This window comes from Peromyscus leucopus, chromosome 3 (assembly GCF_004664715.2).
Source record: "Peromyscus leucopus breed LL Stock chromosome 3, UCI_PerLeu_2.1, whole genome shotgun sequence".
Taxonomy (NCBI): Eukaryota; Metazoa; Chordata; class Mammalia; order Rodentia; family Cricetidae; genus Peromyscus; species Peromyscus leucopus.
Window position 1 is genome coordinate 88,726,566 of NC_051065.1, and position 18,737 is coordinate 88,745,302.

Genomic DNA, 18,737 nt, shown 5'->3' on the forward strand with positions numbered 1-18,737 from the left:
GTCAGCTTGGACGGCCCACGGAGGAACTGACTGTCTTTGTGATGGATGACCATGGGAAGCAGGGTGGCCCTGGGTCAGGAAACGGGCTTCGAGTTCTAGCTTCGGGCTAGGCCGTGAGAAGCCGTGGCCTTGCTGCCCCTTTCAAGTGACTCTAAAGCCTTTGGAGTCAGATCTGGGTCTGGAGTCAACCTCGGAGACTCCAGGTGCACCCCAGGTCCCTGCTGTCTTGGATGCTCGGTGGCCCGTGGATAGCTCTCCTTCCTAGGAGGAGAGAGGGGTGTGCCTGGTGCCCACTCCCACGGGTACAGACAAGAGCCTGCCAGAGGAGGGTCCCACGCTGTCCTTTCTCCACCTCCACCCCAGGGTGTGCTGGCCGTGGCTGTGGCCCAGGCGTGCCACGTGGTACCCCTGGTGGTGGGTGGCATCCAGTGCCTGGCCGAGCGCTACACCGTCCTCCTGCTGGATGCACTGCTGAGCCGGGCGGTGCCCCAGCTAGTCTGCGGCCTCGTCCTCCGATGTGCCAGCGAGGACGCCACTGGCCCAGGTAAGCGTGCTCACTCCCCCACTGCCCTCCTTCCTGTCCCCTTCCTGGCTGATGTCACTGCGGGGCACACGTGGGGAAGGAGGGAACACGGACAAGGTGCGGGACAGGAACCAACACTATTTTCGACTACGCATTATTTTGTACGGGTAGGGGTGTTTTGCCAGCATCTCCATCCATATACCATGTGTGTGCCTAGTTCCCACAGAGGCCCTAAAGGATGTTTAGTCCCCTGCAATGGAAAGAGCAGACAGCTGTGAGCCACCATGTGGGTGCTGGGAATTGAACCCGGGTCCTCTGGAAGAGCAGTCAGTGCTCCTAACCACTGAGCCATCTCTCCGGCCCCAGAACCAACACTGGCGCAGGACAGCTCTGGGGGAAGGATTAGAACGGAGTCCTTCTACACACCACAGCTGGCCTCCGGCTTGGTGTGGTCCTCCTGCCTCAGCCTCTCAAGTGCTGGCACGACAAGGTATGTGCATCGTGCCCCGCCTGCGGGACAGACCGCTTTGGCTCTTTTCTCTTCAGCCCTCCTGCTCTGGAGTCCCTGACAGAAGAAGGCCACTACAAGACACCAAGTGCCATCTCTGCAAGTCTGTGATCGCCCGGGCATGGAACGCCAGCGAACAGGCCATGCCACAGGCAATGCGCCAGGCCTGCCTTCGCTTCTGGCTGGACAGGCAAAAGGTAGAGGGTGGTCCAGGGTAGGACTTACGGCCGTGTGTGGCAGTGGCTAAACCAGGACACTTTGTAGCCCGAGACACTCAGGACGCTGGACTGGAGCCCAGCCAGGTAGACAGGGTGTGGACAGGGTGTGGGCAGTCAGACAATGATGGGATTGTCACAACTGTAACTGGCTAAGAGACATCACTGGGCCCATGGAGCATCAGCAGGCATCACGGGCTCCGCACTGCCAGTCCCAGGAGAAAAGGGTCATACTGTTTGGTTTCACACTAGGGTGTGTTGGCCACGCCGTGCCCCTGGTGTGACATGTTACCCCGATGGTGGGTAGCGTTCGGCAGTGCCCACGAGCACCAGAAAATGAGCAGAGCCCAGGCCAGCTGGCGCAGGCAGAGAACTCCGCCTTCTCCCAGGATTCTTCCTGTCCCACCCTGCCCCCTCTGTCACTCAGCTGGGAGAAGTCCACCTACACAGGAGGGCTAGAAGCTGGGTATGGGGGTGCTGGCCTGTAACCCTAGCCTTTGGAAGGCTGAGGAAGGAGAATCAGGAGTTCAAAGGCAGCCTCAGCTATATAAATCATGAGTTCAGGGTCAGCCTGGGCTACATGAGACCTCGTCTGGGGAAAGGAGACAGAGAGAGAGAGAGAACGAGAGGAAAGAGGGGGGACTGGGTAGGATGGCTCACTGGCACCACCCCCAAGATGACAAGCTAAGTTTAACCCCTGGGATCCACACGGCAAAGGGGAAATCAACTCCTGTAAGCTGTCCTTCTGAGCACACGCGTGTCCCCCACATATAAATAAACAAAACACAACTTTAAAGCCAGACGGTGATGGCGCATGCCTGTAGTCAGGCAGATCTCTGAATTCGAAGCCAGCCTGGTCTACAGGACAGCCAGGGCTACACAGAGAAACCCTGCCTCAGAAACAAATCAACAACCACAACGAAGAACATTTTACAAGACCTGTAACTGACGGTTCTGTAGACCTGTAATAAATTCCCTCACCAAGGTAGAAAAGTACTCTCTTCAGAGGAGTCTCACAGACCTAAACTGAACTTCTCATCCTCCTGCCTCCACCTCTGTGCTGAGACTACAGGCAGGCACCACTCTGCTCAGTCTGGGGTGGTTCAGGAAGTTTAAACTGAAGGCCTCGCGTGCTGGGCAAACATGAACCGATGTTCGGAGGAGAGCCTGCTGGTCTCCTCCCGGCAGCCAGCCCATATGCTGCCTTTCTTAGGTGGGGTCCTTTTATTTGTTTGTTTGTGTTTTGCTTTATTTCATGTGTGTGTATGGGCACCATGTGTGTGCAGTGCCCAGGGAGGCCAGAAGAGGCCAGCAGATTTCCCTGGAGCTGGTTATGGTTGAGGATGGTTAGGAGCCATCACTCAGGTTCCTCCGAAAGAGCAGCAAGTGCCCCATCCACTGAGCCATCTCTCCTGCCCTTTAGGTGGAGTCTCAGTGGTCAGCCAGGCACTGACAGACAGACACCTGCTCACAGTCAGAAGGAATGGAGCGGGGACAGAAAGGCCAGGACTGCGGGACAGGTGCGTCCCGTCATAGGCTGGGGCCTACACAGTGTGTGTCCGTCTGTCTTTCCTCAGTGTGAGCAGTTTGTGGAAGAGCACACAGCCGAGCTGCTGGTCCTGGTGCCCAGGAGCCAGAACTCCCATGTCACCTGCCAGGTACGCCCAACCCCTCAGCTGGTCGCAGGACTTCCTCTGCTCCCAGAGCCCCGCCCTCCATGGTTCACGACCCTCAGGGACCCCATCTCTTGGATCCAGGCAGCCTCTGGTGCAGCAGTCCAGGACTCACTGTACCCACAGAACAGGTGTGGGTCTCAGAGCAGCAAAGGACACACCCCAGTGAAGTGGAAGGGATGCATGATGGGATGGACAGCCGAGGCCGTGGTGTGGTGCTCAGTATGGGATATGGTTATGTTCAGTGACCAGTGTGCATTCGGTGGTGGGTTATAGCATAGGAAAGGGGGGTCCACCTCCTCATCTTTAAGTCCCAGAGGCCATAGCTTGGGGAGCAGCACACGGGTCTTGAAGGTTGTATCAAGAATACCCATCAGGCAGCAGGTCTGAAGTGAGAGTTGTCTCCATACCCCCTGGGAGTTAGAACTGGAAAGCTGAGGGAGGCCTCGGTGCTGTCTCTGGCAGGCCCTGGGAGCGTGTGAGGCCCCGGCCAGTCCTCTGCAATGCTTCCAACCCGCACACCTCTGAGGACTCCAGGTGAGTCCCAGCCCCACCTGGCAGGGGGGTGGGGGGGGGGAGGATGGCTCTTTCCTTGCTAAGGTTTGGGAACAGACGGTCCTCTCGTCCCTTCTGTGGACTGCCATCCTACCTCCCCCGGGCACAGTTCCAGGCTGCCAAGGGTCTCCAGTGGTTCCATCAGGAAAAGCTTGGTTGTTTGTTTGTTTTTTGACCCATTATCACTCCATGCCCTTCTCACCCCATCCAGCCCTCCACAGTCTCTCACCAAGGCCTCCTCACATCTGCCTGACCTTAAGGATCTCACATGTTCGGGCTAAACCCAAAATGTCTTAGACTTCAAGGGAAGTCACATTTCACAGTCTGCGCTCTCTCCCCTCAGATGCCACGAGTCCCGTGGTCATCTGACCCCATCCTCCCCAGGCCATAGCTTTCCAGGTCACTGTTTTCTAAGCTAGGAGTAGCACTGTGACCTGGACCCCGTTTCCTGTCAAGGTCACTTGAAGGACCCCTGTTGCCCTTTGCCCCTAGGTCATTTCCTGACTCTGCGTTAGAGCTCCTCCTCACAGCATCTTGCACCAGATGGCCACAAAACCTCAGCCTGTGCCCCAGCCCTGTGTCAGGCCGTACGCCTCACTCTCATCACCGCCCAGCACCAGGAGTGGTCTCTGCCTCCTTTGGGGACGAGGTGTAGCAGGCCATCTTCCGGAAGCCTTCAAAGGGGCTTCAGGTCTCCACACCCACCGGAGCCCAGCCCGGCCCCAACAGCTCCTACAGCCTCCGGGGACTGAGAAGAGACTGCCACCGCTCCCAGAGGACAGCAAGGAGAAGCTGGGTCTGGCCACACCCGCCCCTTGCTAGCACGTCTATGAAATGCAAACTTCAAAAGAATAAAAAATGGTAACTCGAAGTATCTTAGGGGCTGTGGTTGAGGCTCGGCGGCGGCGGCGGCAGGGCACTTTTCATAGCACGCAGAAAACCTGGGGTCCTGGGGTGAACCCCCAGTTTAAAGGTGGTATGGTGGTGGCTCTCACCTACAATCTCAGCACTTGGGAGATACAGCGAGAGGACTGTGAGAGTTCGAGGCTAGCCTGCGAAACAGATCTTTTTTTTTTAAGTGAAACAAAGACACACACCACAACACAGTCTAAAAGATACAGATGGGCATATGAAATCCTCAGCTTGTGCTTTTTTCAAAAAAGAGAATTAAAAAAAAAAATCAGGATGGGCTGGTGAGACCCTTCAGTGAGCAAAAGGTGATTGGACTGCCCCAGGCCAATGGCCTGAGTGTGTGAGCCCCATGACCCTCATGGTAGAAGGAGAAAACCAACTTCTAGTGTCCTTGGCCTCCACATGTGCCCCGCACACATAAAGACACACACACACACACACACACACACACACACACACACACACACACACGTGCACGCACACACACATGCACACGCACCTTTAATTTAAACATCAGGAAACTGCGCTGGCGACATGGTTCAGCAGGTAGAGGTAATTGATGAACAAGCCTGGTGATCTGAATTTGATCCCTGGAACTCGAGATGGTGGGAGAGCTGACTCCCAAAAGATGTCCTCCGACTCACACTTACGCCATGGTACACATGAACCTTCCTGCCCCGTTATAAACACACACATAATACTGATAATTTTCTCCTAAGTCAGGAAATCCCTGACCTGGGTGAGGGTGAGCACTGCATGCTCCGGGCATTATGGTTGCATATTTGAGGTGTTCTGTGTGGAGATAAAAAGGGTTTCTAGGGCTGAGGGTAGAGCAGAGGGTAGAGTAGAGGGTAGGGTAGAGCAGAGGGTAGAGCAGAGGGTAGGGTAGAGCAGAGGGTAGAGTAGAGGGTAGGGCAGAGGGTAGAGCAGAGGGTAGGGAGCAGAGGGTAGAGGTGAGGGCAGAGGGTAGAGCAGAGGGTAGAGCAGAGGGTAGGGTAGAGCAGAGGGTAGAGTAGAGGGTAGGGCAGAGGGTAGAGCAGAGGGTAGAGCAGAGGTAGAGGCAGAGGGTAGAGCTAGAGGGTAGGCAGAGGTAGAGCAGGAGAGGGTAGAGCAGAGGGTAGAGCAGAGGGTAGAGCAGAGGTAGGGTTAGAGCAGAGGTAAGAGCAGAGGGTAGAGCAGGGGAGGGTAGAGCAGAAGTAGAGCAGAGGGTAGGGCAGAGGGTAGAGCAGAGGGTAGAGAGAGGTAGAGCAGAGGGTAGAGCAGAGGGTAGAGCAGAGGGTAGAGTAGAGGGGTAGAGCAGAGGGTATGAGCAGAGGTAGAGTAGAGCGGTAGAGCAGAGGTAGAGCAGAGGGTAGTAGAGCAGAGGGTAGAGCAGAGGGTAGGAGCAGAGGGTAGAGCAGAGGTAGAGAGCAGAGGGTAGAGGCAGAGGGTAGAGCAGAGGGTAGAGCAGAGGGTAGAGTAGAGCAGGTAGGGTAGAGCAGAGGGTAGAGCAGAGGGTAGAGCAGAGGGTAGGTAGAGGGTAGAGCAGAGGGTAGAGGGAGCAGAGGTAGAGCAGAGGGTAGAGCAGAGGGTAGAGGGTAGAGCAGAGGTAGAGCAGAGGGTAGAGCAGAGGGTAGGGTAGAGGGTAGAGCAGAGGGTAGAGCAGAGGGTAGAGTAGAGGGTAGAGTAGAGGGTAGAGCAGAGGGTAGAGCAGAGGGTAGAGTAGAGGGTAGAGCAGAGGGTAGAGCAGAGGGTAGGGTAGAGGGTAGAGCAGAGGGTAGAGCAGAGGGTAGAGTAGAGGGTAGAGTAGAGGGTAAGAGGAGGTAGAGCAGAGGGTAGGGTAGAGGGTAGAGCAGAGGGTAGGGTAGAGGGTAGAGCAGAGCGTAGGGCACTGGTCCGGCATGCTCTAGACCCGGCTTTTATCGCAGCACTGAAAACACAAGGGTGTGAGGAGAGGGACAGATCCTCCTGACTTGTAAGTTTACAGTCCTGAGGTGATCCAAGTCTGCCATGATTATCTACGGTCACTTAGGACCGTGCACACAAGGCCAGTTCCCACGCTAACACAATGCCTGAGTCACAGCTAATAAAAGTTCCGTTCCCTTGTGCAAAATAAGAAAACAGAGTCTCTTAAGGGGTGGCAGGAGTCACAGCCTCAGCCTGATGTCAGCAGGGCCAGAGTCCACCTCTCTCTCTGCCTTACAGAAGTCCACATCTGCTCCCCCAATCCCTGCTCCCAGCCTGGTCTCCCTCCTGCTACCCTCTCCCCAAAAGCTTACTTCTTAAGGTGAGCCAAAAGGTGCTAAACATCAAAATAAGCAAATAAGAGGCTGGAGAGACGCTCAGCAGCGCAGAGAACTCTTCTCCTACAGGGAACCTGGGTTGGATTCCCAGCAGCCACATGGTGGCTCACCACCATGGGCAACTCTAGTTTCAGAGGATTCGATGCCCTCTTCTGACCTCCATGGGCACCAGACAAGTGCCTGGTGCACAAACGCATGTGAAGGCAAAACATTCATACACATAAAATAAATAAATCTAAAAAACCAAATAAACAAATCCATCTTTAGTATTAAAGATCTAAATGCCAGATGTGTGTGTGTGTATAAACTTTTGTCATGTTTCTAATTATAAAAAACTACATTTGTTAAAGAAAATCTAGAAATAGACCCATTACATTCAATCTTATCAACCCCCAGAGGGCACTGTAACTACACGAATATCCGAATATCCGACAGTAAACTTCCTCCACCCTTCCCTACCCTCTGGCTCCACCCTCAACTCCCAAGCACCAGAGTAAACTTTCTGCTCACCCTGCTCTGAGACAGTGGATGAGATGCAAATCCTTGGCCTCCAAACTTAAACTTCACAATAAATAGGTATTTCGTAAATGTGCATTAGATTATTGTCTTGAAAGTCACTGTTTTCGTTATTACGCTCAGGTAACTGAAGGAAATGGGGATAGTTTACATTTAAAAAGCAGCAAAGGCAGCTCGCTGGGTTGGGGAAATGAGGCAAAGCTGGAAGGCAGGGAGCGTTGTGTGTCCCAGAACAAGTGTGAGGTGAAGGTCTGGGGGTAACCTCGGCTATTTCTGCCTGACTGCTTCACTCCTGGCTGGTGAATGCATCAACTGTTTCTGCTGCGGTTGCCGCCACTATCCTTCACTCACAGGAACTTTTTTGGCTTTCCAATGTGGACTTCAGACCAGCAGCTCTCCAGGAATCCTCCCGGCGTTCAAGGCCAGACTGGAACTACGGAAGCACCCAGCCTCAGGGACTGGGCGGCTACTGGATGCTCAGCCTCTCCAGTCTGCAGTCATTGTTGGACTGCCTAGTCCATATTTATTGTGTAAGCCAATCTAATGAATCCATATGTGTAAGTGTTATGTATATATGTTATGTGGACAATATATATTCCCTAAGAAAAGAAGTTCCAAGAGGGGTCAGTGCTCAGAAGGAAGGGACTCACTCTCTACAACCAGGCAATCCAGCCTCCATCACAGCATCAAGGAAGGAAAGGAGGAACTCGGAGGCTGAGACAGGATTACAGGTTCAAGGCCTTGCCAGGGCTGTTTAAAAGTACAAGGCAAAGTGGATGTCCACCCAATCCAGAAGAGAATTTAACATTGCTGCTGCCTCTGTTGCTGTTACAACAATGGCGCACACTGCTACTACTGTTTCTGGGATTACCATTTTATAATTGCTTACTACAGCTAGCACAGTGGAGACCCTGGCAACAAAAGTAGCTACTACAGTTAGCTAATCTTTCATTCTATTGGGCATGATAAATTTAATTCAGTAGTTATATACATCTCGATTAGCTTTGAAAATTATAAATTTATAAACTCAAGTTCCAGTTGCTTTTGGGATACCATCTTACAAGGACTCCAACGTACAGTATGGCTCGATAAGGGAATGACTCAGTTGCCTTTAGCCTACTGGCTATGGGTGAGATAGGACTTCTGTTGGTCTTTTCCGTATCGAACACACAGATTGCAAGCCCAGTGCCACTTTGAGATCTTTGGCAGCAATTAACCATGCAGCTCACACATGATTGAGCCGGTATGATAATGAGTATTCGGAGACGGGTAATGCCTGGGGGGCACTCACCAACCTAAGACAGAGCACCTGTGTGGCCTGGGCAGGCGTCTCCATGATGGGTAAGGTGACCTGCTGACGTCCCACGAAACCCAAGTCAGAAGCTCATTTTTTAATAAAAGGGGGACCTGCAGGGCCCTGGCCCGTTTTGGGTAACTGTTGCCTTGCTTGTGGACTTTGACCTTGATATCCTCCCTATGATAATTCCCTGCTAGGTTCCACTCTCCTGAATGCTAAAGGGAAGTTCCTTGTCTGTGTATCCTGAATAATGGGCATTAACAGCTTAGATGCAAGATTGTAAAACATCAGTAGCGAACTTCTGCCCTCCGAGGTCCTCCCATTGTGCTGTAAGCCTGTATTTAAGACCTCCTATCCCCTTCAAGAAATGACATTCGACATTTAAAATTATATATATATATATATATATATATATAATATATATATATGTATATATATATATATATATATTTGAATGAATACTGTGAATGTAATCTATGAATACCACAATTAATATCATGAGTGAAATTAAAAAAAAAAAAGTACAAGGCAAGCTTGGGGCAACTTAATGAGACCTTATCTCAAAAATAAGAAGGCAGCGAGGTTGTAGCTTGTTAGTTAGCCCTTGCGTTCCATGCATGATGCCCTAGGTCCAATCTCCAGCACTGACAAAATAATAAACATGAAAGAGTGTTGTGAGGACCACAGGATGGCTCTGTGGGTGTGCTGGCTGGCTTTTAGTCAGCTCGACACAGCTAGAGTCATCTGGGAAGGACTCTCAACTGAAGAACTGCCTCCACCAGACTGGCCTATAAGCAAGTCTGTGGAGGGCATTTTCTTGATTAATTAATGAAGAACCCATCTCACTGTGGATGATGCTGTGGTGATATATTGTGTGCCCTAATAAAGCTTGCCTTGAGGATCAGAGGACAGAGCCAGTCACTAGATTAGACATAGAGGCCAGACAGTGGTGGCACACACCTTTAATCCTATCACTTGGGAGGCAGAGATCCATCTGGATCTCTGTGAGTTCAAGGCCACACTGGAAACAGAGCCAGGAAGTGGCGGCATACACCTTTAATCCCAGTACTGGGAAGCACACGTGCCTTTAATCCCAGGAAGTGATGTCTGGGCAGAGAAAGGTGTGAGGAAACAGGAACTCAGTCTCTCTTGAGGCTGAGGATTTTGTAGAGGTGAGCTAGTGGCTGGCTGTTCTGGTTCTCTGATCTTTCAGCTTTCACCCCAATATCTGGCTCTGGGTTTTTTATTTTAAGAACATTTAGTGGGCTGGAGAGAAGGCTCAGAGATTAAGAGCACTGGCTGCTCTTCCTGAGGTCTTGAATTCAATTCCCAGCAACCACATGGTGGCTCACAACCATCTGTAATGAGATCTGGTGTCCTCTTCCGGCCTGCAGACAGAACACTGTATACATAATAAATAAATCTAAAATTTTTTTTAAAAAAAAGAACATTTAGCAATTCGTTTTATAATGCCACTCTTTGGCACGGGACCTTGGGTTGTACAAGAAAGCAGGCTGAGCAAGCCACAGGGAGCAAGCCAGTAGGCAGCACTCCTCCATGGCCTCTTGCTTTAGTTACTGCCTTGGCTTTCCTTAACGAACTGTGATCAGGATGTGTAAGCCTTGCCAGGCAATGGTGGCACATGCCTTTAATTCCAGCAACTCGGGAGGCAGAGCCAGGCGGATCTCTGTGAGTTCAAGGACAGCCTAGTCTACAGAGTGAGATCCAGGACAGGCACCAAAGCTACACAGAGAAACCCTGTCTCGAAAAACCAAAAATAATTAAACAAAAACAAACAAATAAATAAAATAGGCAAGCCCTTCTTTTCCAAGCTACTTTTGGTCATTGTCTTTGTTACAGCAGTAGAAAGCAAGCCAGGTCAGTAGGTAAAGGCACCTGCTGCCATGGCTGATGACCCGAGTTGGATCCCTGGGAAGCCCACGGTGGAAGGAGAGAACTGACTCTCAGGTGGTCCTCTGACCTCCACTCGCATTTGCTATGCCTCAATCCTTTGGAACTATACAAGGAGAGCTGCTGGGGATGGGCGCACCAGAGAACCCTGTCATGGCGGGTTGCAAGAGCAGCCACAGCCCATGCCCACCAAGGGTCAGAATGTATTTGGTCAAGATGGTGGACACAACAGGAACAGATTTCACAGGTATTGAGATGAACAGACAGCTGAGTTGTGGAGCAATGTCAGCACAGAAAAGCAGCCGCTAGTCCAGAACCAGTGGTACCTTCTGAGGAGCCTCTGGGGGTGTGGGGGGGGGAGGTTAAAAACACACACAGAGCTCTGTTCAGGACAAGACAAAGTATAGCTACTTCCAGGGGAAAGGGAAGGAAGATTAAATGGTCAGTCACCACGAAAGGCTAAATAATAATAAGGGACTGAGTAGTTGTGCGCACCTGCAGTACCAGCACTCCAGAGATGGGCAGATCTCTGCGAGTTCAAGGCCAGCCTAGTCTACTTAGTGAGTTTCAGGCCAGCCACGGCTACATAAAAAGACCATGAGTTACTTCCAGATGGACATGGTATGGTTTGGAGGTTCATTGAGCCAAAACTCGTTTACTGAGAAATATGATGTCACCTGTGGCCCCATGATAAATGACTAATTTTAAACTGACAACACAAACCATTTTAAATGGTTTCATTTTCTATGGGTATTTTTTCTGTATGTATGTCTGGGCACCAGCTGTGCCTGGTGCCCACAAAGACCAGGAGAGGTTGTCAGAGCCTTTGGATCTGGACTTATGGATGGCTGTGAGCTACCATGTAGGTGATAAGATTCGAACCCAGGTCCAGTGGAAGAACAGCCAGTGCTCTTAACTGCTGAGCCATCCATCTCTCCAGCCCCAACATAAGGCATTTTATTGTATACTATTCAAAACCTTTGATGTGTACATATATAAAAATATACAGCAGACTTACTGGGGAGGAGGAATATGAATCTTACCCAGGTTGCTCTGCAATTTGCACTGTTTCCTTCCATCTTGCCAGGACTGGGTGTGTACCTCAGTGGCAGGTAGAGCATTTGCCTAACACAAGGCCCTGGGCTCAGTTCCTCAGCACCAAAAGCCCAAAACAACCCAGTAACCTGGCATTTTTGTTTAGTTTGGTTTTTGAAGCAGGGTCTTACTGTGTACCACAGAAAAGCCTCAACTCATGATCCTCTGCCTCCTAAGTGCTAGGATGCACCACCACATTGAGCAGTTTGTGTGTGTGTGTGTGTGTGTGTGTGTGTGTGTGTGTGTGTGTGTGTAAGCACTCCAATGTGTTTACTGTGTGCATCTGCAAAGTTGTGTACATTTGTGTGGGTAGTGTGCATGTGTATGGGTGAAAGTGCACATGGAAGCCAGAATCTCAGCTGTCATTCCTCAGACATTGCTCACCTTGCTTTTCCAGACAAGGTCCTCACTAGCCAGCAGGCCAGCAAGCCCCGAGGATCTGCCTGCTTTTCCAGGCATGCCATGCTCGGCTTTTCTTTCTTTTTTCAGGAGTTTTGGGGACTGAACGCTGTAAGGTGTGCCTTTACCAGCTGAGCTAGCTCCCCAGTTACCAGCCTTTGTTTTTATCTTTTTCCCACACTTAGTGTGGAGCACAGGGTCTGGTAATGCTAGGCAAGTGTCCCTCCACCCAGCTCCATCCCCAGCCCCAACCTTCCCAAGCCAACACATGCCGGTGTTCACCATCACTGCAGTCACCTTTTAAAATGGTCTCCCTTACATTTATTTAGTGTTGGGGCGACATGCACATGCCACGGTGCACACGTGGAGCTCGGAGAACTTACAAGAGTCGGGCCTCTCCTTCCACCAGGTGGAACTCAGGTCATCAGACTCTGTGGCATGTGCCTTCCTCTCCTGCTGGGCCATCTCTCTAGCCAACCTTTTTTTTCTCTCAGTAGTTTTCCTCTTTTAAATGACCACTAACCATAAGAAAGCAGAATAAAGATTCTCGTCAGACATGACTACAGCCATCTGTGGTCTTGGCAGCCGGGCAGCAGTCCAGGCTGGCCTGCATGGCAAGGCCTGTAATGTAGGACTGTATTCCCAGCTGTATCTTCTCATATCTGTTTCTGAGTCCTGATCACGTCCTTAGAATCAATTTCAAGATGCGTAATTATGGGACAAAGGGCTGCCCGTTTGTACTTTTTTTTTTTTTTTTTTTTTTTGGTTTTTCGAGACAGGGTTTCTCTGTGCAGCTATGGGCCTTTCCTGGAGCTCACTTGGTAGCCCAGGCTGGCCTCGAACTCACAGAGATCCGCCTGGCTCTGCCTCCCGAGTGCTGGGATTAAAGGCGTGCGCCACCAACGCCCGGCCTCCCGTTTGTACTTTTAACACAGGCTTCCTGCTGAGCTGGTGCTCTACACACGCTTTGCCAATTTCCAGCCCAATTACAAGTGCCTCTTCGATTTTCCGTAAGTCTAAGGATTTTGCATTTTTACTAAAAGATAAATGGAAGAAGGACTTCCTGAGCTGGCATGGTGGTTCATGTCTGTAATCCCTGCACTCCAGCCTGGGTTACATAATGAATTTTAGGACAGACTGAGTTAGAGTAAAACCCTGTCTGGAAGAGGGAGGCAGGGCGGCAGGCTGGCTGGTTATGTAGCTCATTCTGCAAAGAGATGGCCAAACCCTGGGTTTAGTTCCTAGCATTGCATAAACCAGATGTGATGGCCTGTATTCTCAGCACTTGGGAGGTAGAGGTAAGAAGTTCAAGATCATCCTCAACTCTATGTTGAGTTTGAGGTTAGCTTGGGATACACAAGGCCCTCTTGAAATTAGCACTTTTAAAATTAAATATTTTTATTTTATGCATAAGTATTCTGCCTGCATGCATGTTCACCGCACATGTGTAGTGGGTAGCCATGCCAGCTTTGGTCTGGAAGTTCCAAACCCCATTGAGGCTTCGGTAACTATCACGCCTACAAGGCGGGGCCAAGGGAGGGCCCTGAAGACCCGAAATCCAGATGCGCTGCCCTCTCTTTGTTCCTGGACCCTGGATGGTGGAGGTTGACCGAGCAGAGTTCTCTAGAGAACACCGTCGGACTGTGACACACCTTCCCCAGACCCTGCAACCTACCTATTCTTTCATTTGTAAGTTACGCCACTAATAAATCTCCCTTTTAACTACGTGGAGTGGCCCTAATAATTTCACCAATATCTGGCGCCCAATGTGGGGCATGAACCCACGACCCTGAGATTAAGAGACTCATGCTCTACCAACTGAGCTAATGGCATGACAAGAAGGCAGACTGCAGGGCAGGAAGTGTATAGGTTAAAAAGGAAAATAACCCTCTTAGCAAGCCTAAATGAGTACATAAAACAAGAAGCTGGTTTAAAAACAGGAGGCTATTTAATCTGTTCCAGAAGTCCATGGGAGAGGCGGGAACTACAGGAGAACCATCTACCTACGACAGACAGACAAACAGAAGCTATCAGCTTCACATTTGTTCCTAGACTCTCAAGACTTCACGTCTCCAAGGGATTATCTGCTCTTTATCCTTGCAGCAATTCAAATAAGGCATCCACCTGTGGGAGTTCTGCCTGCTGCTGCTGAAAGGGAAGGAGCATCTGCAATGTGCTGGTCAGAGAACCGCTGGAGTCGGCCCAGGACACCCGGGCAGGCCGGCTCTCTGATGGTGACAGACAGACCTGTAAAACCGGACTGCGGCAGGAGTCTTCCAGTCAGTCCACAGTCAGCTACAGCCTCAGTGTTTTTATTTAACATCTTCAGCCAATACCACTGGGAGCAAAACCCCAGACAAGGTGTTCAAGCCCCCTGTTGGTTGGTTTCATCATTATCCCGCCTCTTCCAAATCTGTCAGAAATGAAAACGGTGATGAGCTCTTCAGTCAGTCAGTCATCAGGTAACTCTTCTTCCTCAGGCAGCAGACAACATGCCACCCCACTGTTAGGTGTGCTACATTTTCCAAAAATGAGTCATACTCTTCCAGAATATTCCCTTTCATTCCATTTATATTTTTCCACCTACCCAACTCTTCTTCTGTTCTTTTTTTAAATTCCTTTTCAGATTTATTCATTTTTAATGTGTATGAGTACTTTGGCTGCATGTATACATGGATGTACCATGTCCATGCCTGGTGTGCACAAAGGTCAAAAGACAGCTTTGGCTCTCCTGGGACTAGAGTTCTAGATCTCTGCTAGACTCACAAGGCCACAAACACACTCTGTTCACTTGTTGACTCACAGGCTTCTACATTTTCCCTTTCTAAAAATCTGACTGACTTTGGGGCCACATGATCTGGTCACCCCGCACTCTGGAAGCATCAGGCCTGTAAGCAAGACTCTACATCAACTCCACTTCCTGCACTGGCCCACACCCACCTGAATGTAGGCCTCGGACAAGGTGATCATCTGGGGCAGGATGTCAGTCACCTGGAGGTCTTGTAATTCATACCACTTGCCGGTTCCCTGCACAAAGCAAGAAGGGTTGATTGAGTTAACCTGTGCTCCAAAACCAGAGGTGTCAAAATGATCACAGCCAAGAGTCATAACCTTAGCTAGACCTCAGTCAATGAACAGTTCTGGCAACCTCAATTCCTATCAAGGCGTCTTTGAAATACAATGAAGTCCCAAACATTTTGCTTTCTTCTCTCTCTCTCTCTCTCTCTGGGGTGTGTGTGTGTGTGTGTGTGTGTGTGTGTGTGTGTGTGTCTGTGTGTGTCTGTGTGTAGGGGTGTCCTCACATAGTCCAGTCTAACATCAGATTTTCTCTTTAGCCAAGGAAGGCCTTCAACTTTTGATTCTCCTGCCTCTACCTCAAGAGTATTAGCATTATAGGTGTGTGCCACCACACCTAGTTCATGTGGTGTCTGGAGTCAAACCTAAGGTTTGTGCATGCTGGATACCTATCACTTGAGCTACATCTCCAAACCCACTTCTACACATTTAAAGGGGAATTTAGGTGGCCACTCAAGAGGAAAAAGAGAAGGCCCTTCAATCTCAACTGTCTCTTTCCTCTCCAGAAATGGTAAATTAGACAAAGCCCTTAGAAAGTACATGACACTGCCTGCTAAGAACCCGCAAGTGGTCATTCTCCTCCTCCATACCCTCCCCAGAGAAATAAAGGAAAGCAAGGCATGTCGGTGGACATTGACCATCACCTACAGTTTCCCCAGCCTGCAAACTAACTCACAGCATGCTGACACGAACAAGCTTGGGAAAGATTAACACAGACACCTGCCAAACGTATAACAAATGAAAAACACTGTTGTGATAGGACACAGCTGTTGCATGTTTTGCAGATACTTTAAAATTCAAAATATAGGGACGACAGAGAAAGTGTGGGCCTATATGAGCAAGTTTATTTCTGGTTCTAAGACTAGTTAAGCATGGGCTTTGAGGCCAAGTGTCTCACCCCAATCCCCAATGTGACTGACAAGTCCTCACACTAGATCTAAGCCTAGGTCTCCTCATGTGTGAGGGATGTGCTGTAAGGACAGTAAACCACTGGTTCCAGTTACACTAAGTTACAACAGCCTACATTAAAATTCTGTGTTTACAAATACAGCCGAGGATGCTTTTGTTTTCTGCTTTAGATATGCTTTTAAAATGTTTTAGCTCAGCTAGGCATGGTGGTAATGCCTCTGATCCTAGTACTTGGGAGGCTAAGCACAGGAGAACTGCCACAAGTTCTCAGCCAGCCTGGGCTACAGGTACATTCCAGGCCAGCCTGGGCTACAATGTGAGACTGTCTCAAAAACAATCATGACAGACAAAGCAAGGAAAGAGTCTCTAGATCAATGTTTCTCAAACCTTAATTTCATGCATATCAAAGGGTCTTGTTAAATAATGAAGAGCTGATGTACTTTGTCCCAAGGGGTTGGAATTCTGCCATTCTAAGGAGCCCTTAGATGGCACCACAGCTGCAGGGCTGCTGGGCTGCTAGGCTGGTGGGACTCTGACCCTGAATAGAGGTCCTCAACCCTGGCTGGCTATCAGAATCTCTGGGGAACTTTAGCACACCTACCACCTCAATCTGCACCCACACTCAAAAGCAGTCTCTTAACCTTGATGCCGATCACTGCTTGGAATAAGCAAGCATGCTACAGAGATGGGTCAGCACTGCAGCATCTGTGGCTGCATCCCTGGCCTCTACTCCAGTTGAAAACGAATGTCTACTGTAACGGCTGGGGAACAGCCACCACCGGTACTTCAGAAACCTCCCAGTGGTGTCTACCATTAAAACAAAACTAAAGCCACCCATTACGTACAGAGTTCTGAAGCCAGGCCCAGAAAGGGCAAACTCAAAGACACCATGGAACACCACCTATCTGCAGCTCTGTGTCACGCCAGTCAGGGGCCACTCACATGATGAAGCACGTGGATCCTATAGGAGCCCTCAGAGGGCTTGCCATCATGCACAATGTTGGCAATGAGATCATAAGTGGTGTTCTTGTGGACTGCCTGGACTTCTTCAGATAAGTATTCTCTCAGATCCACGTTTCTGGAGACAAAGAGAAACAAACAACAACAGAACATCACACCACGGCTGTGAAGTTAGGGAAATGTTCCATACAAATGAACCACAGAGCTGTTGACTGCCACTTTAGTGTTCTAGTTCTGGAAAGGTCTGCAGTGCCACAAAAGTTCCAGTGAGCTGAAGTCACAATTTCCAGCAGTGACAACCTCTATCAGAAAGCATCCCTCAGAAGTATGTCTAGGAGGCAGAGTTGCAGGGTCTCTGCTCATCTGGGTCTGAATGGGCATCCTGTGTCACCTGACAACTATGAACCTAAGCAGCTACAGCAGGACTGTAGCTCCACTGCCTCCCCCCACCCCCCACGAGGGTAACGAGCTGGGCAGCAGGGCTTGCCCAGAGGCCTGGCTGGGCTGTAACTTGCAGCTGCAGGATTCCAGCAGCACCTGCCCTTGGCCCTGAGGCACCTACAGAAGAAGACTGACCACAGGATGTGTCACCACGGTAACCACCTCAACACGAAAACCAGGCAAGCATCAGCTTTCTTACTTTCAAGGATCTTCTTTCACTTTCTCTCAGTGAAGTTAGAGGCAAAATCGTTACAATTAACACAGCTCACATAGGTAGCAGAGGCATGAAAGGGGAGTTTACTCAAGGTTTCTGGACTAGAAAACCAGCACTGAAGAAAAAACCGGATCCAGAGAGCTAGCTGCCTGTTTCTTTGTATTTGTGGTGTATGTACTTGTGTGCACATGCACATGGCTTGAACACCAGTAGAGGTGAGAGGTCAACATCTGGTGTCTTCCTCAATTACTTTCTTCCTTATTTCTGAGGCAGGGTCTTCACAAAACCTGGGGTTCAAAGACATTCTGATTCTGGACTACAGTGATTCAGGCCAACTTGGACCACACACGGACACCCTGCCTTTTTAAAAAAGCATTGGGGGCTGGAAAGAGACAGTTCAGCAGTGAAGAACACTGGCTGCTAAAGGACCCAGGTTCAATGCCCAGCACCCACAAGGTGGCTCACAACCATCTGTAACTTCAATTCCAGGGCATCTAACATCAGTGACATCTGATTTTCAAGGGCACCAGACACACATAAAATAAATAAATCTTAAAAGCAAAACAAAACAAAAAAACTCTACCAGACATGGGGGTATCCACCTTTAATTCCTCAGAAGACACAGGAGGATCTCTGAGAGTTCAAAGCCAGCCTGACCTACATATTGAGATCTAGAATAGCTACATAGAGACCTGTCTCAAAACAAAATAAAACAAACAAAAAAAGCTTTTTTAGCCAGGCAGCGGTGGCGCATGCCTTTAAAATCCCAGCACTCGGGAGGCAGAACCAGACAGATCTCTGTGAGTTCGAGGACAGCCTGATTTACAGATCGAGATCCAGGACAGGCATCAAAACTACACAGAGAAACCCTGTCTCGAAAAACCAAACAAACAAAAAGCTTTTTAAAAAAATTAAAAATGAGCCGGGCGCGGTGGCGCACACCTTTAATCCCAGCACTCAGAGGCAGAGGCAGGAGGATCTTTGTGAGTTCAAGGCTAAGCCTGATCTACAGAGTGAGATCCAGGAAAGGCACAAAGCTACACAGGGAAACCCTGTCTCGAAAAACAAACAAACAAACAAACAAACAAAAAACTTAAAAAAAAATACATAAAAAAAATTTAAAAATGGGTAGGGAAATGGATCAATTAGTAATGTGCTCATCATGCAAGCCTGATGGTCTGAGTGTGACCCCTGGGACCTAGATAGTGTCAAGAGAAAAATGAATCCCATAAGTTATAAGTCACCTTCAAAC

At 49.7% G+C, this 18,737-nt stretch overlaps 1 protein-coding gene and 1 long non-coding RNA gene across 3 annotated transcripts in view; one reads left to right on the plus strand and one right to left on the minus strand.

Annotated features, from left to right (window-relative positions):
- The first annotated feature begins 1,106 nt into the window (after positions 1-1,106).
- Positions 1,107-4,348, plus strand: LOC119087537. Of its 2 annotated transcripts, none has more exons than XR_005091002.1 (4): positions 1,107-1,228; positions 2,824-2,904; positions 3,385-3,456; positions 3,967-4,348. It is a non-coding gene; the product is annotated as an uncharacterized LOC119087537 (long non-coding RNA). The 2 variants fall into 2 exon arrangements; XR_005091003.1 differs by lacking the exon at positions 3,967-4,348 and adding an exon at positions 3,686-3,956.
- A 9,464-nt stretch (positions 4,349-13,812) lies between these two features.
- Usp39 (ubiquitin specific peptidase 39) overlaps positions 13,813-18,737 on the minus strand; it is a 28,410-nt gene continuing 23,485 nt past the window's right edge. Inside the window, exons 11-13 of the mRNA XM_028855181.2 lie at positions 16,813-16,948; positions 14,827-14,913; positions 13,813-14,299 (exon numbers count right to left, since the gene is read on the minus strand). Coding sequence (XP_028711014.1) covers positions 14,252-14,299; positions 14,827-14,913; positions 16,813-16,948 — 271 coding nt within the window. The 3' untranslated portion in view covers positions 13,813-14,251. The remainder of the gene's footprint in view (positions 14,300-14,826; positions 14,914-16,812; positions 16,949-18,737) is intronic.